At 47.5% G+C, this 21,697-nt stretch overlaps 2 protein-coding genes and 1 long non-coding RNA gene across 6 annotated transcripts in view; 1 reads left to right on the top strand and 2 right to left on the bottom strand.

Moving 5' to 3' along the window:
- Positions 1 to 2,294: 2,294 nt before the first annotated feature.
- LOC141760842 (uncharacterized) lies at positions 2,295 to 4,804 on the bottom strand. The gene is made up of 3 exons (XR_012592463.1): positions 4,700 to 4,804; positions 4,634 to 4,655; positions 2,295 to 3,489 (listed from the first exon to the last, which is right to left on the bottom strand). It is a non-coding gene; the product is annotated as an uncharacterized LOC141760842 (long non-coding RNA).
- An 8,087-nt stretch (positions 4,805 to 12,891) lies between these two features.
- On the top strand, positions 12,892 to 16,999 carry psmb6 (proteasome 20S subunit beta 6). Its single transcript, XM_074623515.1, has 7 exons — positions 12,892 to 13,039; positions 13,687 to 13,754; positions 14,027 to 14,092; positions 14,969 to 15,034; positions 15,147 to 15,276; positions 16,572 to 16,716; positions 16,801 to 16,999. The coding sequence occupies exons 1-7, from the start codon at positions 12,929 to 12,931 to the stop codon at positions 16,926 to 16,928; spliced, it is 714 nt and encodes a 237-aa protein (XP_074479616.1). The 5' UTR covers positions 12,892 to 12,928; the 3' UTR covers positions 16,929 to 16,999.
- Positions 17,000 to 19,721: 2,722 nt separating this feature from the next.
- Positions 19,722 to 21,697, bottom strand: part of LOC141761172 (ephrin type-B receptor 4b-like) — a 23,161-nt gene continuing 21,185 nt past the window's right edge. For all 4 annotated transcript variants that reach the window (XM_074624484.1, XM_074624483.1, XM_074624487.1 and 1 more), the window contains exon 21: positions 19,722 to 21,697. This exon is cut by the window's right edge and continues 644 nt beyond it. The gene's annotated coding sequence lies outside the window, so the exon portion shown is untranslated.

Raw genomic sequence — 21,697 nt, 5'->3', positions numbered from 1 at the left:
ACTAGGTGTTGGAAATCCCTCGTTAGCATTGGTAGTCCCTCGTACAGACGTAGTTAATTAGGGATGGTAGCAGTTGGTGTCAAGCAGGCACCGACGCGGCAGCAGATGCAGCCACAATACCGGAGACCACCAAGATCCAGGTGAAACCCTGCTCCAAGTGTACCCATGCTCCAGGTATAACCTCGCTCCCTGGTGTGATCCCGCTCCAGGTATGACCTCACTCCAGGTGTGACCCCGCTCCACGGTTAGCTGCGAGACAAGGAGGCACAAGGACTCCCGGGAAGGAATGAAGTTAGTAACAACATGGACATGGGACATGAGTATATCCAGAAGGAGAGGGGAGCTCAGTGTGTCATAGGAAGTTCCTTATGACAGTGTGTCATAGGAAGTCCCCCGGCAGTCTATGCCTATAGCAGCTTAAGTATAAGCGTTATCAAAGAGGAAAGTCTTTAGCCTACTCTTAAATGTAGAGACGGTGTCTGCCTCCCGGACTGAAACTGGGAGCTGGTTCCAGAGAAGAGGAGCTTGATAGCTGAAGGCTCTGGCTCCCATTCTACGTTTGGAGACTCTAGGAACCTCAAGTAACCCTGCATTCTGTGAGCGCAGTGCTCTAGTGGGGTAGTAGGGTACTATGAGCTCTTTAAGATATGATGGGGCCTGACCGTTTAGCGCTTTGTAGGTGAGGAGGACGATTTTAAAATCTATTCTGGATTTTACAGGCAGCCAGTGCAGAGAAGCTAATACAGGCGTAATATGATCTCTAGTTCTAGTTCTAGTCAGAACACGTGCTGCAGCATTCTGGATCAACTGGAGAGTCTTAAGAGACTTATTGGAGCAGCCTGATAATAAGGAGTTGCAGTAATCGAGTCTAGAGGTAACAGTTTTGACACATGATGTGCCTGATCTTCGCAATGTTACGTAGATGAAAGAAGGCAGTCCGTGAGGTTTGTTTTATGTGAGAGTTAAAGGACATATCCTGGTCGAAGACAACTCCCAGGTTCCTTACGGTGGTGCTGGAGGCCAGGGCAATGCCATCTAGAGTAACTATATCATTAGATAATTTGTTTCGGAGGTGCTCAGGGCCAAGTACAATAACTTCAGTTTTGTCTGAGTTTAACATCAGGAAATTGCAGGTCATCCAGGTTTTTATGTCCTTAAGGCATGCTTGAAGTTTAGTTAACTGGTTTGTTTCGTCTGGCTTGATTGATAGATATAATTGAGTATCATCTGCATAACAATGAAAGTTTATGGAGTGTTTTCTAATAACATTGCCTAAGGGAAGCATATATAAGGTAAATAGAATTGGTCCAAGTACAGAACCCTGTGGAACTCCGTGACTAACTTTGGCGTACATGGAGGACTCATCGTTGATATGTACAAACTGAGATCGATCTGATAAATAGGACTTAAACCAACTTAGTGCAGTTCCTTTAATGCCAATTAAATGTTCCAGTCTTTGTAATAGGATGTCATGGTCAATGGTGACGAAAGCAGCACTGAGATCTAGCAAGACAAGTACAGAGACAAGTCCTTTGTCCGATGCCATTAGAAGGTCATTTGTAATTTTCACTAGTGCTGTCTCTGTGCTATGGTGCACTCTAAATCCTGACTGATAATCTTCCAATAAATGATTGTTCTGTAGAAAGTCACACAGCTGACTGGCAACTACTTTCTCCAGTATTTTGGAGGTAAAGGGAAGGTTAGATATAGGTCTATAGTTGGCTAGGACCTCTGGATCAAGAGTGGGCTTTTTAAGAAGAGGTTTAATTACAGCTACTTTAAAGGACTGTGGTACATAGCCTGTTAATAAAGACACATTGATCATATCCAGTAAAGAGGTGCTAACTAGAGGTAAAACTTCTTTAAGCAGTCTAGTTGGAATAGGGTCTAGGAGACAGGTAGATGATTTAGATGAGGAGATCAGTGAGGTTAATTTGTGGAGATCGATAGGAGAAAAGCAGTCTAAATATATATCAGGTTGTACAGCTGTTTCTAAGGTTCCTAAGTTTGAGGATAAATTGGTACCAGTTGACGGTAGGAGGTGATTAATTTAGTCTCTAATAGTTATGATTTTATCATTAAAGAAACTCATGAAGTCACTACTACTGAGGGTTGTAGGAATACATGGCTCAATAGAGCTGTGACTTTCTGTCAGCCTGGCTACAGTGCTGAATAGAAACCTAGGGTTGTTCTTATTTTTCTCTATTAATGATGAGTAATGGGCTGCTCTGGCATCACAGAGAGCCTTCCTATATGTTTTAAGACTATCTTGCCAGACTAAATGAGGTTCTTCCTGTTTGGTGGAACGCCATATCCTTTCCAGTTTCCTCGATGCTTGCTTTAGTTTGCGTGTTTGAGGGTTATACCATGGAGCTGACTTCCTTTGTTTTACTAACTTCTTTTTTAGAGGGGCAACAGAATCAAGTGTGACTCGCAGTGAGTCTGTAGCACTATCTACAAGATGATCAATTTGGGTAGGGCTAAAATTAACATACGAGTCCTCTGTTATATTGAGACATGGTATTGAATTTAATGCTGATGGAATCGCTTCCTTAAATTTAGCTACAACACTATCGGATAGACATCTAGTGTACACACTTTTATCTGATGGTGTATAGTCTAGTAATAAGAATTCAAAAGTGATTAAATAATGGTCTGATAAAAGAGAGTTCTGTGGAAAAACAATTAAATGTTCAATTTCAACGCCATATGACATAACAAGGTCGAGGGTGTGGTTAAAGCGGTGAGTGGGTTTATGCACGTTCTGCGAGGAGCCAATTGAATCTAATAAAGAGATAAACGCAGTACTGAGGCTATCATTATCAACGTCCACATGAATATTAAAATCACCTACTATAATGACTTTATCTGTTTTCAGGACTAAGCTTGATAGAAACTCTGAGAATTCAGATAGAAATTCAGAATATGGGCCTGGAGCGCGGTACACTATAACAAAGAGAATGGTCTGTAGTGCTTTCCAGGGTGGGTGTGAAAGACTAAGAACAAGGCTTTCAAATGAGTTATAATTTAGTTTAGTTTTTGGGTTTATTAATAGGCTCGAGTCGAAGATGGCTGCAACTCCACCTCCTCGGCCGGTGTCTCGAGGAATGTGAGTATTAATATGACTCGGGGGAGTGGATTCGTTTAGGCTGACATATTCTTCCTGACACAGCCAGGTTTCAGTAAGACAAAATCAATCAATGTGATTATCTGATATTAAATCATTTACTAGTAGAGCTTTAGATGACAGAGATCTGATATTTAAGAGTCCACATTTAATTCTCCTGTTTTGTTGCTTTATTGCAGTACTAGTGTTAGATTTTATTAGATTATTATGTTTAGCTCCTCTTCTGTTTACTTTTGATTTCATTAATTTAGGTGGGGCAGACACAGTCTCAGTGAGGTTTGGGGTTAAGCTATGGGTGGGTAACTGCTCTAATGGAAGCGCAGAGAAGTGTGTAAGACTACAGCTCTGCGTCCTGGAATGACCTCTGGTTTGTCCTGGAATGACCCCTGGTTTGACATGGAATGACCTCTGGTTTGTCATGGAATGACCTCTGGTTGGTCATGGAATGACCTCTGGTTGGTCATGGAATGACCCCTGGTTTGTCCTGGAATGACCCCTGGTTTGACATGGAATGACCTCTGGTTTGTCATGGAATGACCTCTGGTTTGTCATGGAATGACCTCTGGTTTGTCATGGAATGACCCCTGGTTTGTCATGGAATGACCTCTGGTTGGTCATGGAATGACCTCTGGTTGGTCATGGAATGACCCCTGGTTTGTCATGGAATGACCTCTGGTTTGTCATGGAATGACCTCTGGTTTGTCATGGAATGACCTCTGGTTTGTCATGGAATGACCTCTGGTTTGTCATGTAATGACCTCTGGTTTGTCATGGAATGACCTCTGGTTTGTCATGGAATGACCTCTGGTTTGTCATGGAATGACCTCTGGTTTGTCATGTAATGACCTCTGGTTTGTCATGGAATGACCTCTGGTTTGTCATGGAATGACCTCTGGTTTGTCATGGAATGACCTCTGGTTTGTCATGGAATGACCTCTGGTTGGTCATGGAATGACCTCTGGTTGGTCATGGAATGACCTCTGGTTGGTCATGGAATGACCCCTGGTTTGTCCTGGAATGACCCCTGGTTTGTCATGGAATGACCTCTGGTTTGTCATGGAATGACCTCTGGTTTGTCATGGAATGACCTCTGGTTTGACATGGAATGACCTCTGGTTTGTCATGGAATGACCTCTGGTTTGTCATGGAATGACCTCTGGTTTGTCATGGAATGACCTCTGGTTTGTCATGGAATGACCTCTGGTTTGACATGGAATGACCTCTGGTTTGTCATGGAATGACCTCTGGTTTGTCATGGAATGACCTCTGGTTTGTCATGGAATGACCTCTGGTTTGTCATGGAATGACCTCTGGTTTGTCATGGAATGACCTCTGGTTGGTCATGGAATGACCTCTGGTTGGTCATGGAATGACCTCTGGTTGGTCATGGAATGACCTCTGGTTTGTCATGGAATGACCTCTGGTTTGTCATGGAATGACCTCTGGTTTGACATGGAATGACCTCTGGTTTGTCCTGGAATGACCTCTGGTTTGTCATGGAATGACCTCTGGTTGGTCCTGGAATGACCTCTGGTTTGTCCTGGAATGACCTCTGGTTTGTCCTGGAAGGACCTCTGGTTTGTCATGGATTTGTTCCACCAACAATCTTGGTCAGATTTCTGGATAAGAGAGCCGCACCATCCAAAGTAGGATGAATGCCGTCTCTCCTAATCAGACCAGGAATTCCCCAGAAAGGGTTCCAATTGTCAATGAAGCCCACATGGTTTGCTGGACACCACCACGACAGCCAGCTGTGGAATGACTTCATGCGGCTATACATGTCGTCACTGGTCAGGTTGGGGAGGGGACCAGAGAAAACTACGGAGTCCGACATTGTTTTTGCATATGCACACACCGATTGGACATTAACTTTAGTGACCTCCGATCGACGTAACCGGGTGTCATTACCGCCGACGTGAATAACAATCTTACTGTATTTACGTTTATCCTTAGCCAGCAGTTTCAAAAACGGATTCAATGTCGCCCGCTCTGGCCCCCGGGATGCAATTAACTATGGCAGCTGACTTCGCTAACTTCACGTTCCGCAAAATGGAGCTGCCGATAACCAGAGTTGGTTTCTCAGCGGGTGTGTCGCTGAGAGGGGAATATCTGTTAGAAACGTGAAGTGGTTGGTGGTTAACCGTGGGCTTCAGGGTATGACTATGCGTCCTTCGGACAGTCACCCAGCCTCCCGGCTGCTCGGGGGTTGCCGGGGGACGGCTAGCAGAAGCTAAGCTTGGCCGGTCTGCACCGGCTAGGGGCTGGCTAACTACAGAAGAAGCTAAAGCTAAAGTGCAGAACCGGGCTTCTAACTCGCTAACCCTCGCCTCCAATGCAGCGAATGCACTACACCTAATACATGTACCATTAGCTCTAAAGGAGGCAGAGGAATAACTAAACATAAGACACACAGAGCAGGGGAGAGCAGGAGAAGGAGAGAGAACAGGAGAGCAGGAGAAGGAGAGAGAACAGGAGAGCAGGAGAGAGCAGGAGAGGGAGAGAGAACAGGAGAGCAGGAGAGAGCAGGAGAAGGAGAGAGAACAGGAGAGCAGGGGAGAGCAGGAGAAGGAGAGAGAGAGAACAGGAGAGCAGGGGAGAGCAGGAGAAGGAGAGAGAACAGGAGAGCAGGAGAGAGAACAGGAGAGCAGGAGAGAGAGAGAGAGCAGGAGAGAGAACAGGAGAGCAGGGGAGAGCAGGAGAAGGAGAGAGAACAGGAGAGCAGGAGAGAACAGGAGAAGGAGAGAGAACAGGAGAGCAGGAGAGAGAACAGGAGAGCAGGAGAGAGAGAGAGAGCAGGAGAGAGAACAGGAGAGCAGGGGAGAGCAGGAGAAGGAGAGAGAACAGGAGAGCAGGAGAGAACAGGAGAGCAGGAGAAGGAGAGAGAGAGAACAGGAGAGCAGGGGAGAGCAGGAGAAGGAGAGAGAACAGGAGAGCAGGAGAGAACAGGAGAGCAGGAGAAGGAGAGAGAGAGAACAGGAGAGCAGGGGAGAGCAGGAGAAGGAGAGAGAACAGGAGAGCAGGAGAGAGCAGGAGAAGGAGAGAGAACAGGAGAGCAGGAGAGAGCAGGAGAGCAGGGGAGAGAACAGGAGAGCAGGGGAGAGCAGGAGAAGGAGAGAGAACAGGAGAGCAGGGGAGAGCAGGAGAAGGAGAGAGAGAGAACAGGAGAGCAGGGGAGAGCAGGAGAAGGAGAGAGAACAGGAGAGCAGGAGAAGGAGAGAGAACAGGAGAGCAGGAGAGAACAGGAGAAGGAGAGAGAACAGGAGAGCAGGAGAGAGAACAGGAGAGCAGGAGAGAGAGAGAGAGCAGGAGAGAGAACAGGAGAGCAGGGGAGAGCAGGAGAAGGAGAGAGAACAGGAGAGCAGGAGAGAACAGGAGAAGGAGAGAGAACAGGAGAGCAGGAGAGAGAACAGGAGAGCAGGAGAGAGAGAGAGAGCAGGAGAGAGAACAGGAGAGCAGGGGAGAGCAGGAGAAGGAGAGAGAGAGAACAGGAGAGCAGGGGAGAGCAGGAGAAGGAGAGAGAGAGAACAGGAGAGCAGGGGAGAGCAGGAGAAGGAGAGAGAACAGGAGAGCAGGGGAGAGCAGGAGAAGGAGAGAGAACAGGAGAGCAGGGGAGAGCAGGAGAAGGAGAGAGAGAGAACAGGAGAGCAGGGGAGAGCAGGAGAAGGAGAGAGAACAGGAGAGCAGGAGAAGGAGAGAGAACAGGAGAGCAGGGGAGAACAGGAGAAGGAGAGAGAACAGGAGAGCAGGAGAGGGAGAGAGAACAGGAGAAGGAGAGAGAACAGGAGAGCAGGAGAAGGAGAGAGAACAGGAGAAGGAGAGAGAACAGGAGAGCAGGAGAAGGAGAGAGAACAGGAGAGCAGGAGAAGGAGAGAGAACAGGAGAGCAGGAGAAGGAGAGAGAACAGGAGAGCAGGGGAGAACAGGAGAGCAGGAGAAGGAGAGAGAACAGGAGAAGGAGAGAGAACAGGAGAGCAGGAGAAGGAGAGAGAACAGGAGAGCAGGAGAAGGAGAGAGAACAGGAGAGCAGGAGAGGGAGAGAGAACAGGAGAGCAGGAGAAGGAGAGAGAACAGGAGGAGAGAGAACAGGAGAGCAGGAGAAGGAGAGAGAACAGGAGAAGGAGAGAGAACAGGAGAGCAGGAGAAGGAGAGAGAACAGGAGAAGGAGAGAGAACAGGAGAGCAGGAGAGGGAGAGAGAACAGGAGAGCAGGAGAAGGAGAGAGAACAGGAGGAGAGAGAACAGGAGAGCAGGAGAAGGAGAGAGAACAGGAGAAGGAGAGAGAACAGGAGAGCAGGAGAAGGAGAGAGAACAGGAGAAGGAGAGAGAACAGGAGAGCAGGAGAGAGGAGAAGCCATCGCTAACGGCTAAGCTACTGCTAAGCTACTGTTATGCTACGATACGATAGCCCAGCTAGCGTTAGCCGAGCTGAATATGTGTGGTTAAGTCTCTAAAGAGGAGTGAGGTGTGAGTGCTTAAGCAGAACTAGTGTAGATATAAATGTAGCGGGTAGTTATCCGCTGTAATGAAGAGTATAGAACTATATTGCCCTGGATGTGCTAGAGCAGCTACAGAACACAGCAGCACACAGAAAGACAGGCAACCGGAAATGAGGCAATACGCTTACCGTAAGCACGTCAGCACGTCACGACATAGACAGTGTAGTGTTGTTGTTGTTATCTCCTGCTCCTCTCCAGTAGTGTTGTTGTTGTTGTTATCTCCTGCTCCTCTCCAGTAGTGTTGTTGTTGTTGTTATCTCCTGCTCCTCTCCAGTAGTGTTGTTGTTATTGTTATCTCCTGCTCCTCTCCAGTAGTGTTGTTGTTGTTGTTATCTCCTGCTCCTCTCCAGTAGTGTTGTTGTTGTTGTTATCTCCTGCTCCTCTCCAGTAGTGTTGTTGTTGTTGTTGTTATCTCCTGCTCCTCTCCAGTAGTAGTATTGTTGTTGTTATTATCTCCTGCTCCTCTCCAGTAGTGTTGTTGTTGTTGTTATCTCCTGCTCCTCTCCAGTAGTGTTGTTGTTGTTATTATCTCCTGCTCCTCTCCAGTAGTGTTGTTGTTGTTGTTATCTCCTGCTCCTCTCCAGTAGTGTTGTTGTTGTTGTTGTTATCTCCTGCTCCTCTCCAGTAGTGTTGTTGTTGTTGTTATCTCCTGCTCCTCTCCAGTAGTGTTGTTGTTGTTGTTATCTCCTGCTCCTCTCCAGTAGTGTTGTTGTTGTTGTTATCTCCTGCTCCTCTCCAGTAGTATTGTTGTTGTTGTTATCTCCTGCTCCTCTCCAGTAGTATTGTTGTTGTTGTTGTTATCTCCTGCTCCTCTCCAGTAGTGTTGTTGTTGTTGTTATCTCCTGCTCCTCTCCAGTAGTGTTGTTGTTGTTGTTGTTATCTCCTGCTCCTCTCCAGTAGTAGTATTGTTGTTGTTGTTATCTCCTGCTCCTCTCCAGTAGTATTGTTGTTGTTGTTGTTATCTCCTGCTCCTCTCCAGTAGTAGTATTGTTGTTGTTGTTATCTCCTGCTCCTCTCCAGTAGTATTGTTGTTGTTGTTGTTATCTCCTGCTCCTCTCCAGTAGTAGTATTGTTGTTGTTGTTATCTCCTGCTCCTCTCCAGTAGTATTGTTGTTGTTGTTGTTGTTGTTATCTCCTGCTCCTCTCCAGTAGTATTGTTGTTGTTGTTGTTGTTGTTATCTCCTGCTCCTCTCCAGTAGTGTTGTTGTTGTTGTTATCTCCTGCTCCTCTCCAGTAGTATTGTTGTTGTTGTTATCTCCTGCTCCTCTCCAGTAGTAGTATTGTTGTTGTTATTATCTCCTGCTCCTCTCCAGTAGTATTGTTGTTGTTGTTATCTCCTGCTCCTCTCCAGTAGTGTTGTTGTTGTTGTTGTTATCTCCTGCTCCTCTCCAGTAGTGTTGTTGTTGTTGTTATCTCCTGCTCCTCTCCAGTAGTATTGTTGTTGTTGTTGTTGTTGTTATCTCCTGCTCCTCTCCAGTAGTGTTGTTGTTGTTGTTATCTCCTGCTCCTCTCCAGTAGTATTGTTGTTGTTGTTATCTCCTGCTCCTCTCCAGTAGTAGTATTGTTGTTGTTATTATCTCCTGCTCCTCTCCAGTAGTATTGTTGTTGTTGTTATCTCCTGCTCCTCTCCAGTAGTGTTGTTGTTGTTGTTGTTATCTCCTGCTCCTCTCCAGTAGTATTGTTGTTGTTGTTATCTCCTGCTCCTCTCCAGTAGTGTTGTTGTTGTTGTTATCTCCTGCTCCTCTCCAGTAGTGTTGTTGTTGTTGTTATCTCCTGCTCCTCTCCAGTAGTGTTGTTGTTGTTGTTATCTCCTGCTCCTCTCCAGTAGTGTTGTTGTTGTTGTTATCTCCTGCTCCTCTCCAGTAGTGTTGTTGTTGTTGTTGTTATCTCCTGCTCCTCTCCAGTAGTATTGTTGTTGTTGTTATCTCCTGCTCCTCTCCAGTAGTATTGTTGTTGTTGTTATCTCCTGCTCCTCTCCAGTAGTGTTGTTGTTGTTGTTATCTCCTGCTCCTCTCCAGTAGTATTGTTGTTGTTGTTATCTCCTGCTCCTCTCCAGTAGTGTTGTTGTTGTTGTTATCTCCTGCTCCTCTCCAGTAGTAGTATTGTTGTTGTTGTTATCTCCTGCTCCTCTCCAGTAGTGTTGTTGTTGTTGTTATCTCCTGCTCCTCTCCAGTAGTAGTATTGTTGTTGTTGTTATCTCCTGCTCCTCTCCAGTCGTCCAGCAGGAGGCGGTGATGCTCCTCTCCAGTCGTCCAGCAGGAGGCGGTGATGCTCCTCTCCAGTAGTCCAGCAGGAGGCGGTGATGCTCCTCTCCAGTCGTCCAGCAGGAGGCGGTGATGCTCCTCTCCAGTCGTCCAGCAGGAGGCGGTGATGCTCCTCTCCAGTAGTCCAGCAGGAGGCGGTGATGCTCCTCTCCAGTAGTCCAGCAGGAGGCGGTGATGCGCCTCTCCAGTCGTCCAGCAGGAGGCGGTGCTGCTCCTCTCCAGTAGTCCAGCAGGAGGCGGTGCTGCTCCTCTCCAGTAGTCCAGCAGGAGGCGGTGATGCTCCTCTCCAGTAGTCCAGCAGGAGGCGGTGATGCTCCTCTCCAGTCGTCCAGCAGGAGGCGGTGATGCTCCTCTCCAGTAGTCCAGCAGGAGGCGGTGATGCTCCTCTCCAGTAGTCCAGCAGGAGGCGGTGATGCTCCTCTCCAGTAGTCCAGCAGGAGGCGGTGATGCTCCTCTCCAGTAGTCCAGCAGGAGGCGGTGATGCTCCTCTCCAGTAGTCCAGCAGGAGGCGGTGATGCTCCTCTCCAGTCGTCCAGCAGGAGGCGGTGATGCTCCTCTCCAGTAGTCCAGCAGGAGGCGGTGATGCTCCTCTCCAGTCGTCCAGCAGGAGGCGGTGATGCGCCTCTCCAGTCGTCCAGCAGGGGGCGGTGATGCTCCTCTCCAGTAGTCCAGCAGGAGGCGGTGATGCTCCTCTCCAGTAGTCCAGCAGGAGGCGGTGATGCTCCTCTCCAGTAGTCCAGCAGGAGGCGGTGATGCTCCTCTCCAGTCGTCCAGCAGGAGGCGGTGCTGCTCCTCTCCAGTAGTCCAGCAGGAGGCGGTGATGCTCCTCTCCAGTCGTCCAGCAGGAGGCGGTGATGCTCCTCTCCAGTCGTCCAGCAGGAGGCGGTGATGCTCCTCTCCAGTCGTCCAGCAGGAGGCGGTGCTGCTCCTCTCCAGTAGTCCAGCAGGAGGCGGTGATGCTCCTCTCCAGTAGTCCAGCAGGAGGCGGTGATGCTCCTCTCCAGTCGTCCAGCAGGAGGCGGTGATGCTCCTCTCCAGTCGTCCAGCAGGAGGCGGTGATGCTCCTCTCCAGTAGTCCAGCAGGAGGCGGTGCTGCTCCTCTCCAGTCGTCCAGCAGGAGGCGGTGATGCTCCTCTCCAGTCGTCCAGCAGGAGGCGGTGCTGCTCCTCTCCAGTCGTCCAGCAGGAGGCGGTGATGCTCCTCTCCAGTCGTCCAGCAGGAGGCGGTGATGCTCCTCTCCAGTAGTCCAGCAGGGGGCGGTGCTGCTCCTCTCCAGTAGTCCAGCAGGGGGCGGTGATGCTCCTCTCCAGTAGTCCAGCAGGAGGCGGTGCTGCGCCTCTCCAGTCGTCCAGCAGGGGGCGGTGATGCTCCTCTCCAGTAGTCCAGCAGGAGGCGGTGCTGCTCCTCTCCAGTCGTCCAGCAGGAGGCGGTGATGCTCCTCTCCAGTCGTCCAGCAGGAGGCGGTGATGCTCCTCTCCAGTAGTCCAGCAGGAGGCCTCTCCAGTAGTCCAGCAGGAGGCGGTGATGCTCCTCTCCAGTCGTCCAGCAGGAGGCGGTGATGCTCCTCTCCAGTAGTCCAGCAGGAGGCGGTGATGCTCCTCTCCAGTCGTCCAGCAGGAGGCGGTGCTGCTCCTCTCCAGTAGTCCAGCAGGAGGCGGTGATGCTCCTCTCCAGTAGTCCAGCAGGAGGCGGTGCTGCTCCTCTCCAGTCGTCCAGCAGGAGGCGGTGATGCTCCTCTCCAGTCGTCCAGCAGGAGGCGGTGATGCTCCTCTCCAGTAGTCCAGCAGGAGGCGGTGCTGCTCCTCTCCAGTCGTCCAGCAGGAGGCGGTGATGCTCCTCTCCAGTAGTCCAGCAGGAGGCGGTGCTGCTCCTCTCCAGTAGTCCAGCAGGAGGCGGTGCTGCTCATCTCCAGTAGTCCAGCAGGAGGCGGTGCTGCTCCTCTCCAGTAGTCCAGCAGGAGGCGGTGATGCTCCTCTCCAGTAGTCCAGCAGGAGGCGGTGATGCTCCTCTCCAGTAGTCCAGCAGGAGGCGGTGCTGCTCCTCTCCAGTAGTCCAGCAGGAGGCGGTGATGCTCCTCTCCAGTAGTCCAGCAGGAGGCGGTGCTGCTCCTCTCCAGTAGTCCAGCAGGAGGCGGTGATGCTCCTCTCCAGTAGTCCAGCAGGAGGCGGTGATGCTCCTCTCCAGTCGTCCAGCAGGAGGCGGTGCTGCTCCTCTCCAGTAGTCCAGCAGGGGGCGGTGCTGCGCCTCTCCAGTAGTCCAGCAGGAGGCGGTGCTGCTCCTCTCCAGTCATCCAGCAGGAGGCGGTGCTGCTCCTCTCCAGTCGTCCAGCAGGAGGCGGTGCTGCTCCTCTCCAGTCGTCCAGCAGGAGGCGGTGCTGCTCCTCTCCAGTAGTCCAGCAGGGGGCGGTGCTGCGCCTCTCCAGTAGTCCAGCAGGGGGCGGTGCTGCTCCTCTCCAGTCGTCCAGCAGGAGGCGGTGCTGCTCCTCTCCAGTCGTCCAGCAGGGGGCGGTGCTGCGCCTCTCCAGTCGTCCAGCAGGAGGCGGTGCTGCTCCTCTCCAGTCGTCCAGCAGGAGGCGGTGCTGCTCCTCTCCAGTCGTCCAGCAGGAGGCGGTGATGCTCCTCTCCAGTAGTCCAGCAGGAGGCGGTGCTGCTCCTCTCCAGTCGTCCAGCAGGAGGCGGTGCTGCTCCTCTCCAGTAGTCCAGCAGGGGGCGGTGCTGCTCCTCTCCAGTAGTCCAGCAGGGGGCGGTGCTGCGCCTCTCCAGTCGTCCAGCAGGAGGCGGTGCTGCTCCTCTCCAGTCGTCCAGCAGGAGGCGGTGCTGCTCCTCTCCAGTCGTCCAGCAGGAGGCGGTGATGCTCCTCTCCAGTAGTCCAGCAGGAGGCGGTGCTGCTCCTCTCCAGTCGTCCAGCAGGAGGCGGTGCTGCTCCTCTCCAGTAGTCCAGCAGGGGGCGGTGCTGCTCCTCTCCAGTAGTCCAGCAGGGGGCGGTGCTGCGCCTCTAAGCCGTTAAACACCACAGAGGAAGCAGCAGTAGTTGTGATAGAGACATGATGGCAGCAGGCAGCATGATGATGATGAGGAGCAGCTCCGGCTTCCAGCAGCTTTCCTCTCAGACGGACCTGGTTCCGGACTGGATCAGCCAGGAAGTCAGCACCGGGGTGAGTACCCGTCCTGTGGGACCGGAGCGGACCGACCCGGACCCGGTTCTGGTCCTGTGGAGAGTCTGTGAAGAACTCAATGAGACAGCAGTTCTACTGGCTAATGCTAATGCTAATGCTAATGCTAATGCTAATGCTAATGCTAATGCTAATGCTAACGCTAATGCTAACGCTAATGCTAACTGTGGTCGGTTAGAGTTCCGACTAGAGGAAGAATAAACCGGACCGGACCGGACCAGATTCAGTCCCGATGGATGTTGTGAACCGGGAGCTGGTGTACAGCTGTGTGTGACTGACCGGTGATGAAGGTCGATGAGCGGCTAACTGTGTGTCCGATAATAGACTCACCGAGTTAACGCCACTGCGAACGGCTGCAGACGAGCTCAGTGTGGCTGCCTGCTGTCCGATAATAGATGCACTACTCTGTCACTTTCTGCTGTATTAAACACCACCTGTCTGTCTCTCCACCTGTCTGTCTCTCCACCTGTCTGTCTGTCTGTCTGTCTCTCCACCTGTCTGTCTGTCTGTCTGTCTCTCCACCTGTCTGTCTGTCTGTCTGTCTGTCTCTCCACCTGTCTGTCTGTCTGTCTGTCTCTCCACCTGTCTGTCTCTCCACCTGTCTGCCTGTCTGTCTGTCTGTCTGTCAGACCACCATCATGGCGGTGGAGTACGATGGAGGAGTTGTGATCGGTGCCGACTCTCGGACCACCACCGGGTGAGACCAACAACACTGTGTTCAGAACATTATACTGGATGTAGAGGACACTCAGTTAAACCTGTCTGTCTCTCTCTCTCTGTCTGTCTCTCTCTCTGTCTGTCTCTCTCTGCCTGTCTCTCTCTCTGTCTGTCTCTCTCTCTCTCTGTCTGCCTGTCTCTCTCTGTCTGTCTGTCTCTCTCTGCCTGTCTCTCTCTCTGTCTGTCTCTCTCTCTCTCTGTCTGCCTGTCTCTCTCTGTCTGTCTGTCTCTCTCTGCCTGTCTGTCTCTCAGAGCGTACATCGCCAACAGAGTAACAGACAAACTGACTCCAATCCACGACCGGATCTTCTGCTGCAGGTCAGTTCACTCCAACAGTTCTGAGGAGCTCTTCCCACCAGAACACAGGAACCTTTTAGAGTCTTTGTAGGAACTATTGAAGAACACAGGAACCATTTAGGGTCTTTGTAGGAACTCTTAAAGAACACAGGAACCTTTTAGGGTCTTTGTAGGAACTCTTAAAGAACACAGGAACCTTTTATGGTCTTTGTAGGAACTCTTAGAGAACACAGGAACCTTTTAGAGTCTTTGTAGGAACTATTGAAGAACACAGGAACCATTTAGGGTCTTTGTAGGAACTCTTAAAGAACACAGGAACCTTTTAGGGTCTTTGTAGGAACTCTTAAAGAACACAGGAACCTTTTATGGTCTTTGTAGGAACTCTTAGAGAACACAGGAACCTTTTAGAGTCTTTGTAGGAACTATTGAAGAACACAGGAACCATTTAGGGTCTTTGTAGGAACTCTTAAAGAACACAGGAACCTTTTAGGGTCTTTGTAGGAACTCTTAAAGAACACAGGAACCTTTTATGGTCTTTGTATGAACTATTGGAGAACACAGGAACCTTTTAGAGTCTTTGTAGGAACTCTTAAAGAACACAGGAACCTTTTATGGTCTTTGTATGAACTATTGGAGAACACAGGAACCTTTTAGGGTTTTTGTAGGAACTCTTAAAGAACACAGGAACCTTTTAGGGTTTTTGTAGGAACTCTTAAAGAACACAGGAACCTTTTAGGGTCTTTGTAGGAACTCTTAAAGAACACAGGAACCTTTTTAGGAACAAGGAACTTGATTTTCAGAGGATTTAACGAAACACAGAACCTTTGATAGAACTGTAGAGGAACCCGGGATGTTCTTGAAGTTCCTGATGTTCTTGATGTTCCTGATGTTCTGCAGATCTGGATCAGCTGCTGACACTCAGGCCATCGCTGACGTGGTCACCTACCAGCTGGGCTTCCACAGGTAACACCCCCCCCCCAGTTTGATTGACAGCCTCAGCGTCCAGTCAGGTGATGGAACCAGTTTGATTGACAGCTGATGGTGATGTTTACCTGTGTGTGGTCCCGCCCCCCAGCATCGAGCTGGACGAGCCCCCATTGGTGGAGACGGCCGCCAATCTGTTCAGAGCGAGCTGCTACCGGTACCGGGAGGAGCTGACCGCCGGGATCCTGGTGGCGGGCTGGGACCGCAGGAAGGGGGGGCAGGTACTACTGCAGTAGTACACACAGTACTACACACAGTACTACACAGTACTACACAGTACTACACACAGTACTACACAGTACTACACACAGTACTACACAGTACTACACAGTACTACACAGTACTACACACAGTACTACACAGTACTACACACAGTACTACACAGTACTACACAGTACTACACACAGTACTACACAGTACTACACAGTACTACACACAGTACTACACAGTACTACACACAGTACTACACAGTACTACACAGTACTACACACAGTACTACACAGTACTACACACAGTACTACACAGTACTACACAGTACTACACACAGTACTACACAGTACTACACACAGTACTACACAGTACTACACAGTACTACACAGTACTACACACAGTACTACACAGTACTACACAGTACTACACACAGTACTACACAGTACTACACAGTACTACACACAGTACTACACAGTACTACACACAGTACTACACAGTACTACACACAGTACTACACAGTACTACACAGTACTACACACAGTACTACACAGTACTACACACAGTACTACACAGTACTACACACAGTACTACACACAGTACTACACAGTACTACACAGTACTACACACAGTACTACACAGTACTACACAGTACTACACAGTACTACACAGTACTACACAGTACTACACACAGTACTACACACAGTACTACACAGTACTACACACAGTACTACACACAGTACTACACAGTACTACACACAGTACTACACAGTACTACACAGTACTACACACAGTACTACACAGTACTACACAGTACTACACAGTACTACACAGTACTACACAGTACTACACACAGTACTACACACAGTACTACACACAGTACAACACAGTACTACACACAGTACAACACAGTACTACACACAGTACTACACACAGTACTACACACAGTACTACACACAGTACTACACACAGTACTACACAGTACTACACACAGTACTACACACAGTACAACACAGTACTACACAGTACTACACACAGTACTACACACAGTACTACACACAGTACTACACAGTACTACACACAGTACTACACACAGTACTACACAGTACTACACACAGTACTACACACAGTACCACACAGTACTACACAGTACTACACAGTACTACACAGTACTACACAGTAACACATGGAGTTGGAGGTAGTTAGAGTGTAACAGCTCACCTGTCCGTCCTCAGGTGTACTGCGTTCCTATTGGAGGGATGCTGGTGAGGTAGTTAGAGAGTGTAACAGCTCACCTGTCCGTCCTCAGGTGTACTGCGTTCCTATTGGAGGGATGCTGGTGAGGCAGCCGGTGTCGGTGGGCGGCAGCGGCAGCTCCTACATCTACGGCTTCATGGACTCCAACTACAAACCGGACCTGACCCGGGACCAGTGTCTGGAGCTCACCGCTGCAGGTACGCTGCTGCTGCAAGGCATGCTGGGAGGTGTGGTCCACCGCCGGCTCTGACTCTAACGGTCTGTCTGTCTCTGTCTCTCAGCTCTGTCTCTGGCGATGGAGAGGGACGGCTCCAGCGGCGGCGTGGTCCGACTGGCGAGCATCTCGGAGGACGGCGTGGAGAGACGCGTCATCCTGGGGAACCAGCTGCCCAAGTACTCCACGCACTGAACCCCCCCCCCCCGGCGCCGTCAGCGTTAACGTCAGACATTTTGTGTTGTCAATAAAGTTTCCAGTTAGTCTTTGATGTCTCTTCCTTCTGTTGTCCTGTAGACCAGTTAGCCTAGCTTAGCACAAACACTGGAAGTGGGGGGAAACTGCTAGCGTGTTGTTGATCTGTAGTTCCCTCAGTGTCCAGCAGGAGGACACGTCCACATCCACACTCGTCTCACTGTCTGTTTATAATAAATAATTAAATACATAAATATAATACACATAAAAGAATGAAGATGTTAAATAATGAATTAATATAATTAATAAATATAATAAATAAATATCCAACATTATAATAATAATAATCTTCAGTATATTTATGACTGATGGAATGAACACAGTAGTACATCATGATGTCATCACAGTACAAGTATACTTCAGATATATATATATTTAATATGTAGATTTAATATTATTTTAAGATTTGTTTTATTTTCTATTTATTTCTTATTTGAGGGAAATTTACCTTTAATTTGAAAGTTTACTAACAGGATGTCAGATCTGACAAATATCTGATAATCAATAAATATTATAATATAAATATATAAATAATATAAATAAATAATAAATTGATAAATATATAATAAATTAAATATAATATAAATACCTAAATAAATATATACATATAAAACTAAATAATAAATCAATAAATATTATAATATAAATACATAAATCTTAATAAAGAGCTTCAGAGGGTTAAAATAAGTACTCAGATCTTTTACTGCAGTAAAAGTACTAATACACACTGGAGTACAAATACTCCACTACAAGTAAAAGTACAGAAGTACTTGGTAGTAAAAGTACTGCTCCGTGTGTGTGTGTGTGTGTGTGTGTGTACTTACATGAAGACAGGAGGCCGTCTCAGCCAATCAGGAGCCTCTGAAGAAAACATCTGACCAATGAGACGCTGAGAACTGAAACACACACACACACACACACACAAACACTGAACACACATACACACACACAAACACTGAACACACATACACACACAAACACACTGAACACACACACACACAAACACTGAACACACATACACACACACACACACTGAACACACACACACACAAACACTGAACACACACACAAACACTGAACACACACACACACACAAACACTGAACACACACACACACAAACACTGAACACACACACACACACACACACAAACACTGAACACACATACACACACAAACACTGAACACACACATACACACACAAACACTGAACACACACACACACACACTGAAAATATACTGAACACAGCTGGTTTATATAAAATAAAAACTTGTTCCATAAACTGGTGAAAACATCTGGAAATATTTAACTGAAGAAGAGGAAGAGGAAGAGGAGGAAGAGGAAAAGGGAGGAAGAGGAAGAGGAGGAGAGGAAGAGGAGGAGGAAAGAGGAAGAGGAGGAGGAAGAGGAGGAGGAGGAGGAGAGAGGAAAAGGAGGAGAAGGAAGAGGAAGAGGAAGAGGAGGAAGAGGAGGAGGATGAAGAGGAGAGAGGAAAAGGGGGAGGAAGAGGAGGAAGAGGGGGAGGAGGAGGAGGAAGAGGAGGAGAGGAAAAGGGGGAGGAAGAGGAGGAGGAAGAGGAGGAGGAAGAGGAAGAGGAGGAAGAGGAGGAGGAAGAGGAGGAAGAGGAGAGAGGAAAAGGGGAAGGAAGAGGAGGAAGAGGAGGAAGAGGAGGAGGAGGAGGGGTTTTGAAAGCAGTACTTGTTCTGTGGTTTTATATTAGTACATTAGAAACATGAAATGAGGAGTTGAGGACGCCTGATTGGACGGTTTCATCTTTATTGTGATTGGCTGACAGAGACCCCCCCCCTCCCCCCAAACCCCCCTATATGTCAATAACAATTATAATATTCTCATTTATAAAAAAGGCAGAGAGCTGATCCAGATCCATCTGATACAGATCCAGATCCATCTGATCCAGATCCAGATCCAGATCCAGATCCAGATCGATCTGATCCAGATCCAGATCCTGATCCAGATCCAGATCCAGATCCAGATCCAGATCCAGATCCATCTGATCCAGATCCAGACGGCTGCAGATTGGCCGGTTAGTGGTTTGACTGACAGGTCAGGGGACCAATCAGTGAAGAGCCCTGAAGTCAGTCCGTCTACATGAGACGGACCTGAACGGGTCCAAACAGAGGACAGAACCTGACAAAATAATAAATAAATAAATAAATAAATACGTCATTAAATGAACCAAAAATAATATTAAAAATAAATGAAGCCAATAATGAATTAATGAAATGTGACAAACTAATATTTCTGTTTTAATTTCATTATTTATTTACTCTTCTGATTAATATTCTCTTTTATTCATTGATCTATTTATTTTTATTCATTTTTTAATTTATTTTTAATTTGTTTTATATTTTTAATACATGTATTTATTTAAGTGTTTGTGCATTATTTATTATTTATTTATATTTTAAATGCATATATTTATTTAAGTATTTGTGCATTATTTATTATTTATTTATATTTTAAATGCATATATTTATTTAAGTGTTTGTGCATTATTTATTATTTATTTATATTTTAAATGCATATATTTATTTAAGTATTTGTGCATTATTTATTATTTATTTATATTTTAAATGCATATATTTATTTAAGTGTTTGTGCATTATTTATTATTTATTTATATTTTAAATGCATATATTTATTTAAGTATTTGTGCATTTATTCATTTATTACTGCATGATTTCCCCTTTGCATTTCACCCCTTATTTATTCCCCCAAACTTATTTATTTCAGTACTCTTTTCTTTACACATTTCATCATAAATAGATACTAAATAAATGCAAAAATAAATAAATTTAAAAATGAATAAATAAATAGATAAAAGGGATATAGGAATAAAGAAGCAAATCAAAACAAATAATTTATGTCACATTTGATCAATTAATTAATTAATTAATGATTACATTTATTTTTAATATTATTTTTGCTACATTTAAAGACGTATTTATTTATTTATCTATCGAGTCATTTATTGAGTCCGGTTCCGTGTGATATCTGGGTCACACTGCGGTTCTTCAGATGTGATCTTTGGTTCTGAAATATTAGACAAATATTTTTTTGTTCTTTTTCTTTCTTTACAAAATGACGTCGGTATAAAAACGTTGATCTGCTAAAAACATGATATCAGGTACAAAAAGTGCTAAAATACAAAACCATCAACAGCTGAACGGTTCCGAGAAGTCCGATAGTTCGTGTTTAGTCCTCTGATGTGGAACCGTCACCACATCATTAACTTCTACTGTTTAAAACGTCTTCGTGTTAAAATGTAGAATCAGGTTAAATGTGCTTCGTCTCTGGAGACACGCGTCCTCCTCTGTGGAGACACGCGTCCTCCTCTGTGGAGACACGCGTCCTCCTCTGTGGAGACACGCGTCCTCGTCTGTGGAGACACGCGTCCTCGTCTGTGGAGACACGCGTCCTCCTCTGTGGAGACACGCGTCCTCCTCTGTGGAGACACGCGTCCTCGTCTGTGGAGACACGCGTCCTCGTCTGTGGAGACACGCGTCCTCGTCTGTGGAGACACGCGTCCTCCTCTGTGGAGACACGCGTCCTCCTCTGTGGAGACACGCGTCCTCGTCTGTGGAGACACGCGTCCTCGTCTGTGGAGACACGCGTCCTCCTCTGTGGAGACACGCGTCCTCCTCTGTGGAGACACGCGTCCTCCTCTGTGGAGACACGCGTCCTCCTCTGTGGAGACACGCGTCCTCCTCTGTGGAGACACGCGTCCTCCTCTGCAGTGGTTCCGTTCCAGAAGGTAGAAAGTGAAATGTTATAAAGTGATGGGATCCAACTGGACCACCGGTTCTGGACCAGATTGCAGTCCACAGTGATTAGTGTTGACTTTAAAAGGACAGAGTTCAGATGAAGTATCACTAACAGGGTTAAAAACTGTGACCTTTGGAGAACCAGGCTCACAGTACACGTCCACCATGAGTGGACGTCTGTAGGTGTCTCAGTTTAAGAGACGCGTGGGTCAATAATGTGACGTAGAAAGTCTCCCTGTCGTCCAGAGAGTCTCGTCACCGGAACATCACATTAACTTGGATTCAAACTCGGAGGACGTTTGCAGAAGATTTCCACAAATGTTTGGAATCTGGAGGAAGACCTCGAAGATTTCCTCAAAAGGTTCACCGCTGTTTCCTGAGACCATCCCATAATATTCCTCACAGATTATGAAAAGTATGATAGTAAAACTTCACTAGAACATGTCGACAAGTCACGACATGAACGCTTTATGGACGTCCTGATGTCCCTCAGGTCGATATTCACAAATCAACGGAGAGTACCAACCGGTCTGTTCGGAATTCCTGTGAAGTTGTTCCAAGATTCAACACAAGAGTTCATCAGAAAGGTTCCGTTATAATCCAGAACCTTCCTGATATTAAAAGGTTCCCACATCAGAAAGGTTCCGTTATAATCCAGAACCTTCCCGATATTAAAAGGTTCCCACATCAGAAAGGTTCCGTTATAATCCAGAACCTTCCCGATATTAAAAGGTTCCCACATCAGAAACGTTCCGTTATAATCCAGAACCTTCCCGATATTAAAAGGTTCCCACATCAGAAACGTTCCGTTATAATCCAGAACCTTCCTGATATTAAAAGGTTCCCACATCAGAAACGTTCCGTTATAATCCAGAACCTTCCTGATATTAAAAGGTTCCCACATCAGAAACGTTCCGTTATAATC

The sequence above is a fragment of the Sebastes fasciatus genome, chromosome 22 (assembly GCF_043250625.1).
Source record: "Sebastes fasciatus isolate fSebFas1 chromosome 22, fSebFas1.pri, whole genome shotgun sequence".
Classification (NCBI taxonomy): domain Eukaryota; kingdom Metazoa; phylum Chordata; class Actinopteri; order Perciformes; family Sebastidae; genus Sebastes; species Sebastes fasciatus.
This window is presented reverse-complemented; position numbering and strand designations above follow the sequence as displayed.

Bases quoted from the DNA above. Each gene is read 5' to 3' on its own strand.
- psmb6 (XM_074623515.1), top strand. From the start codon at position 12,929: ATGATGGCAGCAGGCAGCATGATGATGATGAGGAGCAGCTCCGGCTTC. The intron at 13,040-13,686 runs GTGAGTACCCGT...TCTGTCTGTCAG, and splicing joins GCCAGGAAGTCAGCACCGGG to ACCACCATCATGGCGGTGGA. The intron at 14,093-14,968 runs GTCAGTTCACTC...GATGTTCTGCAG, and splicing joins GACCGGATCTTCTGCTGCAG to ATCTGGATCAGCTGCTGACA.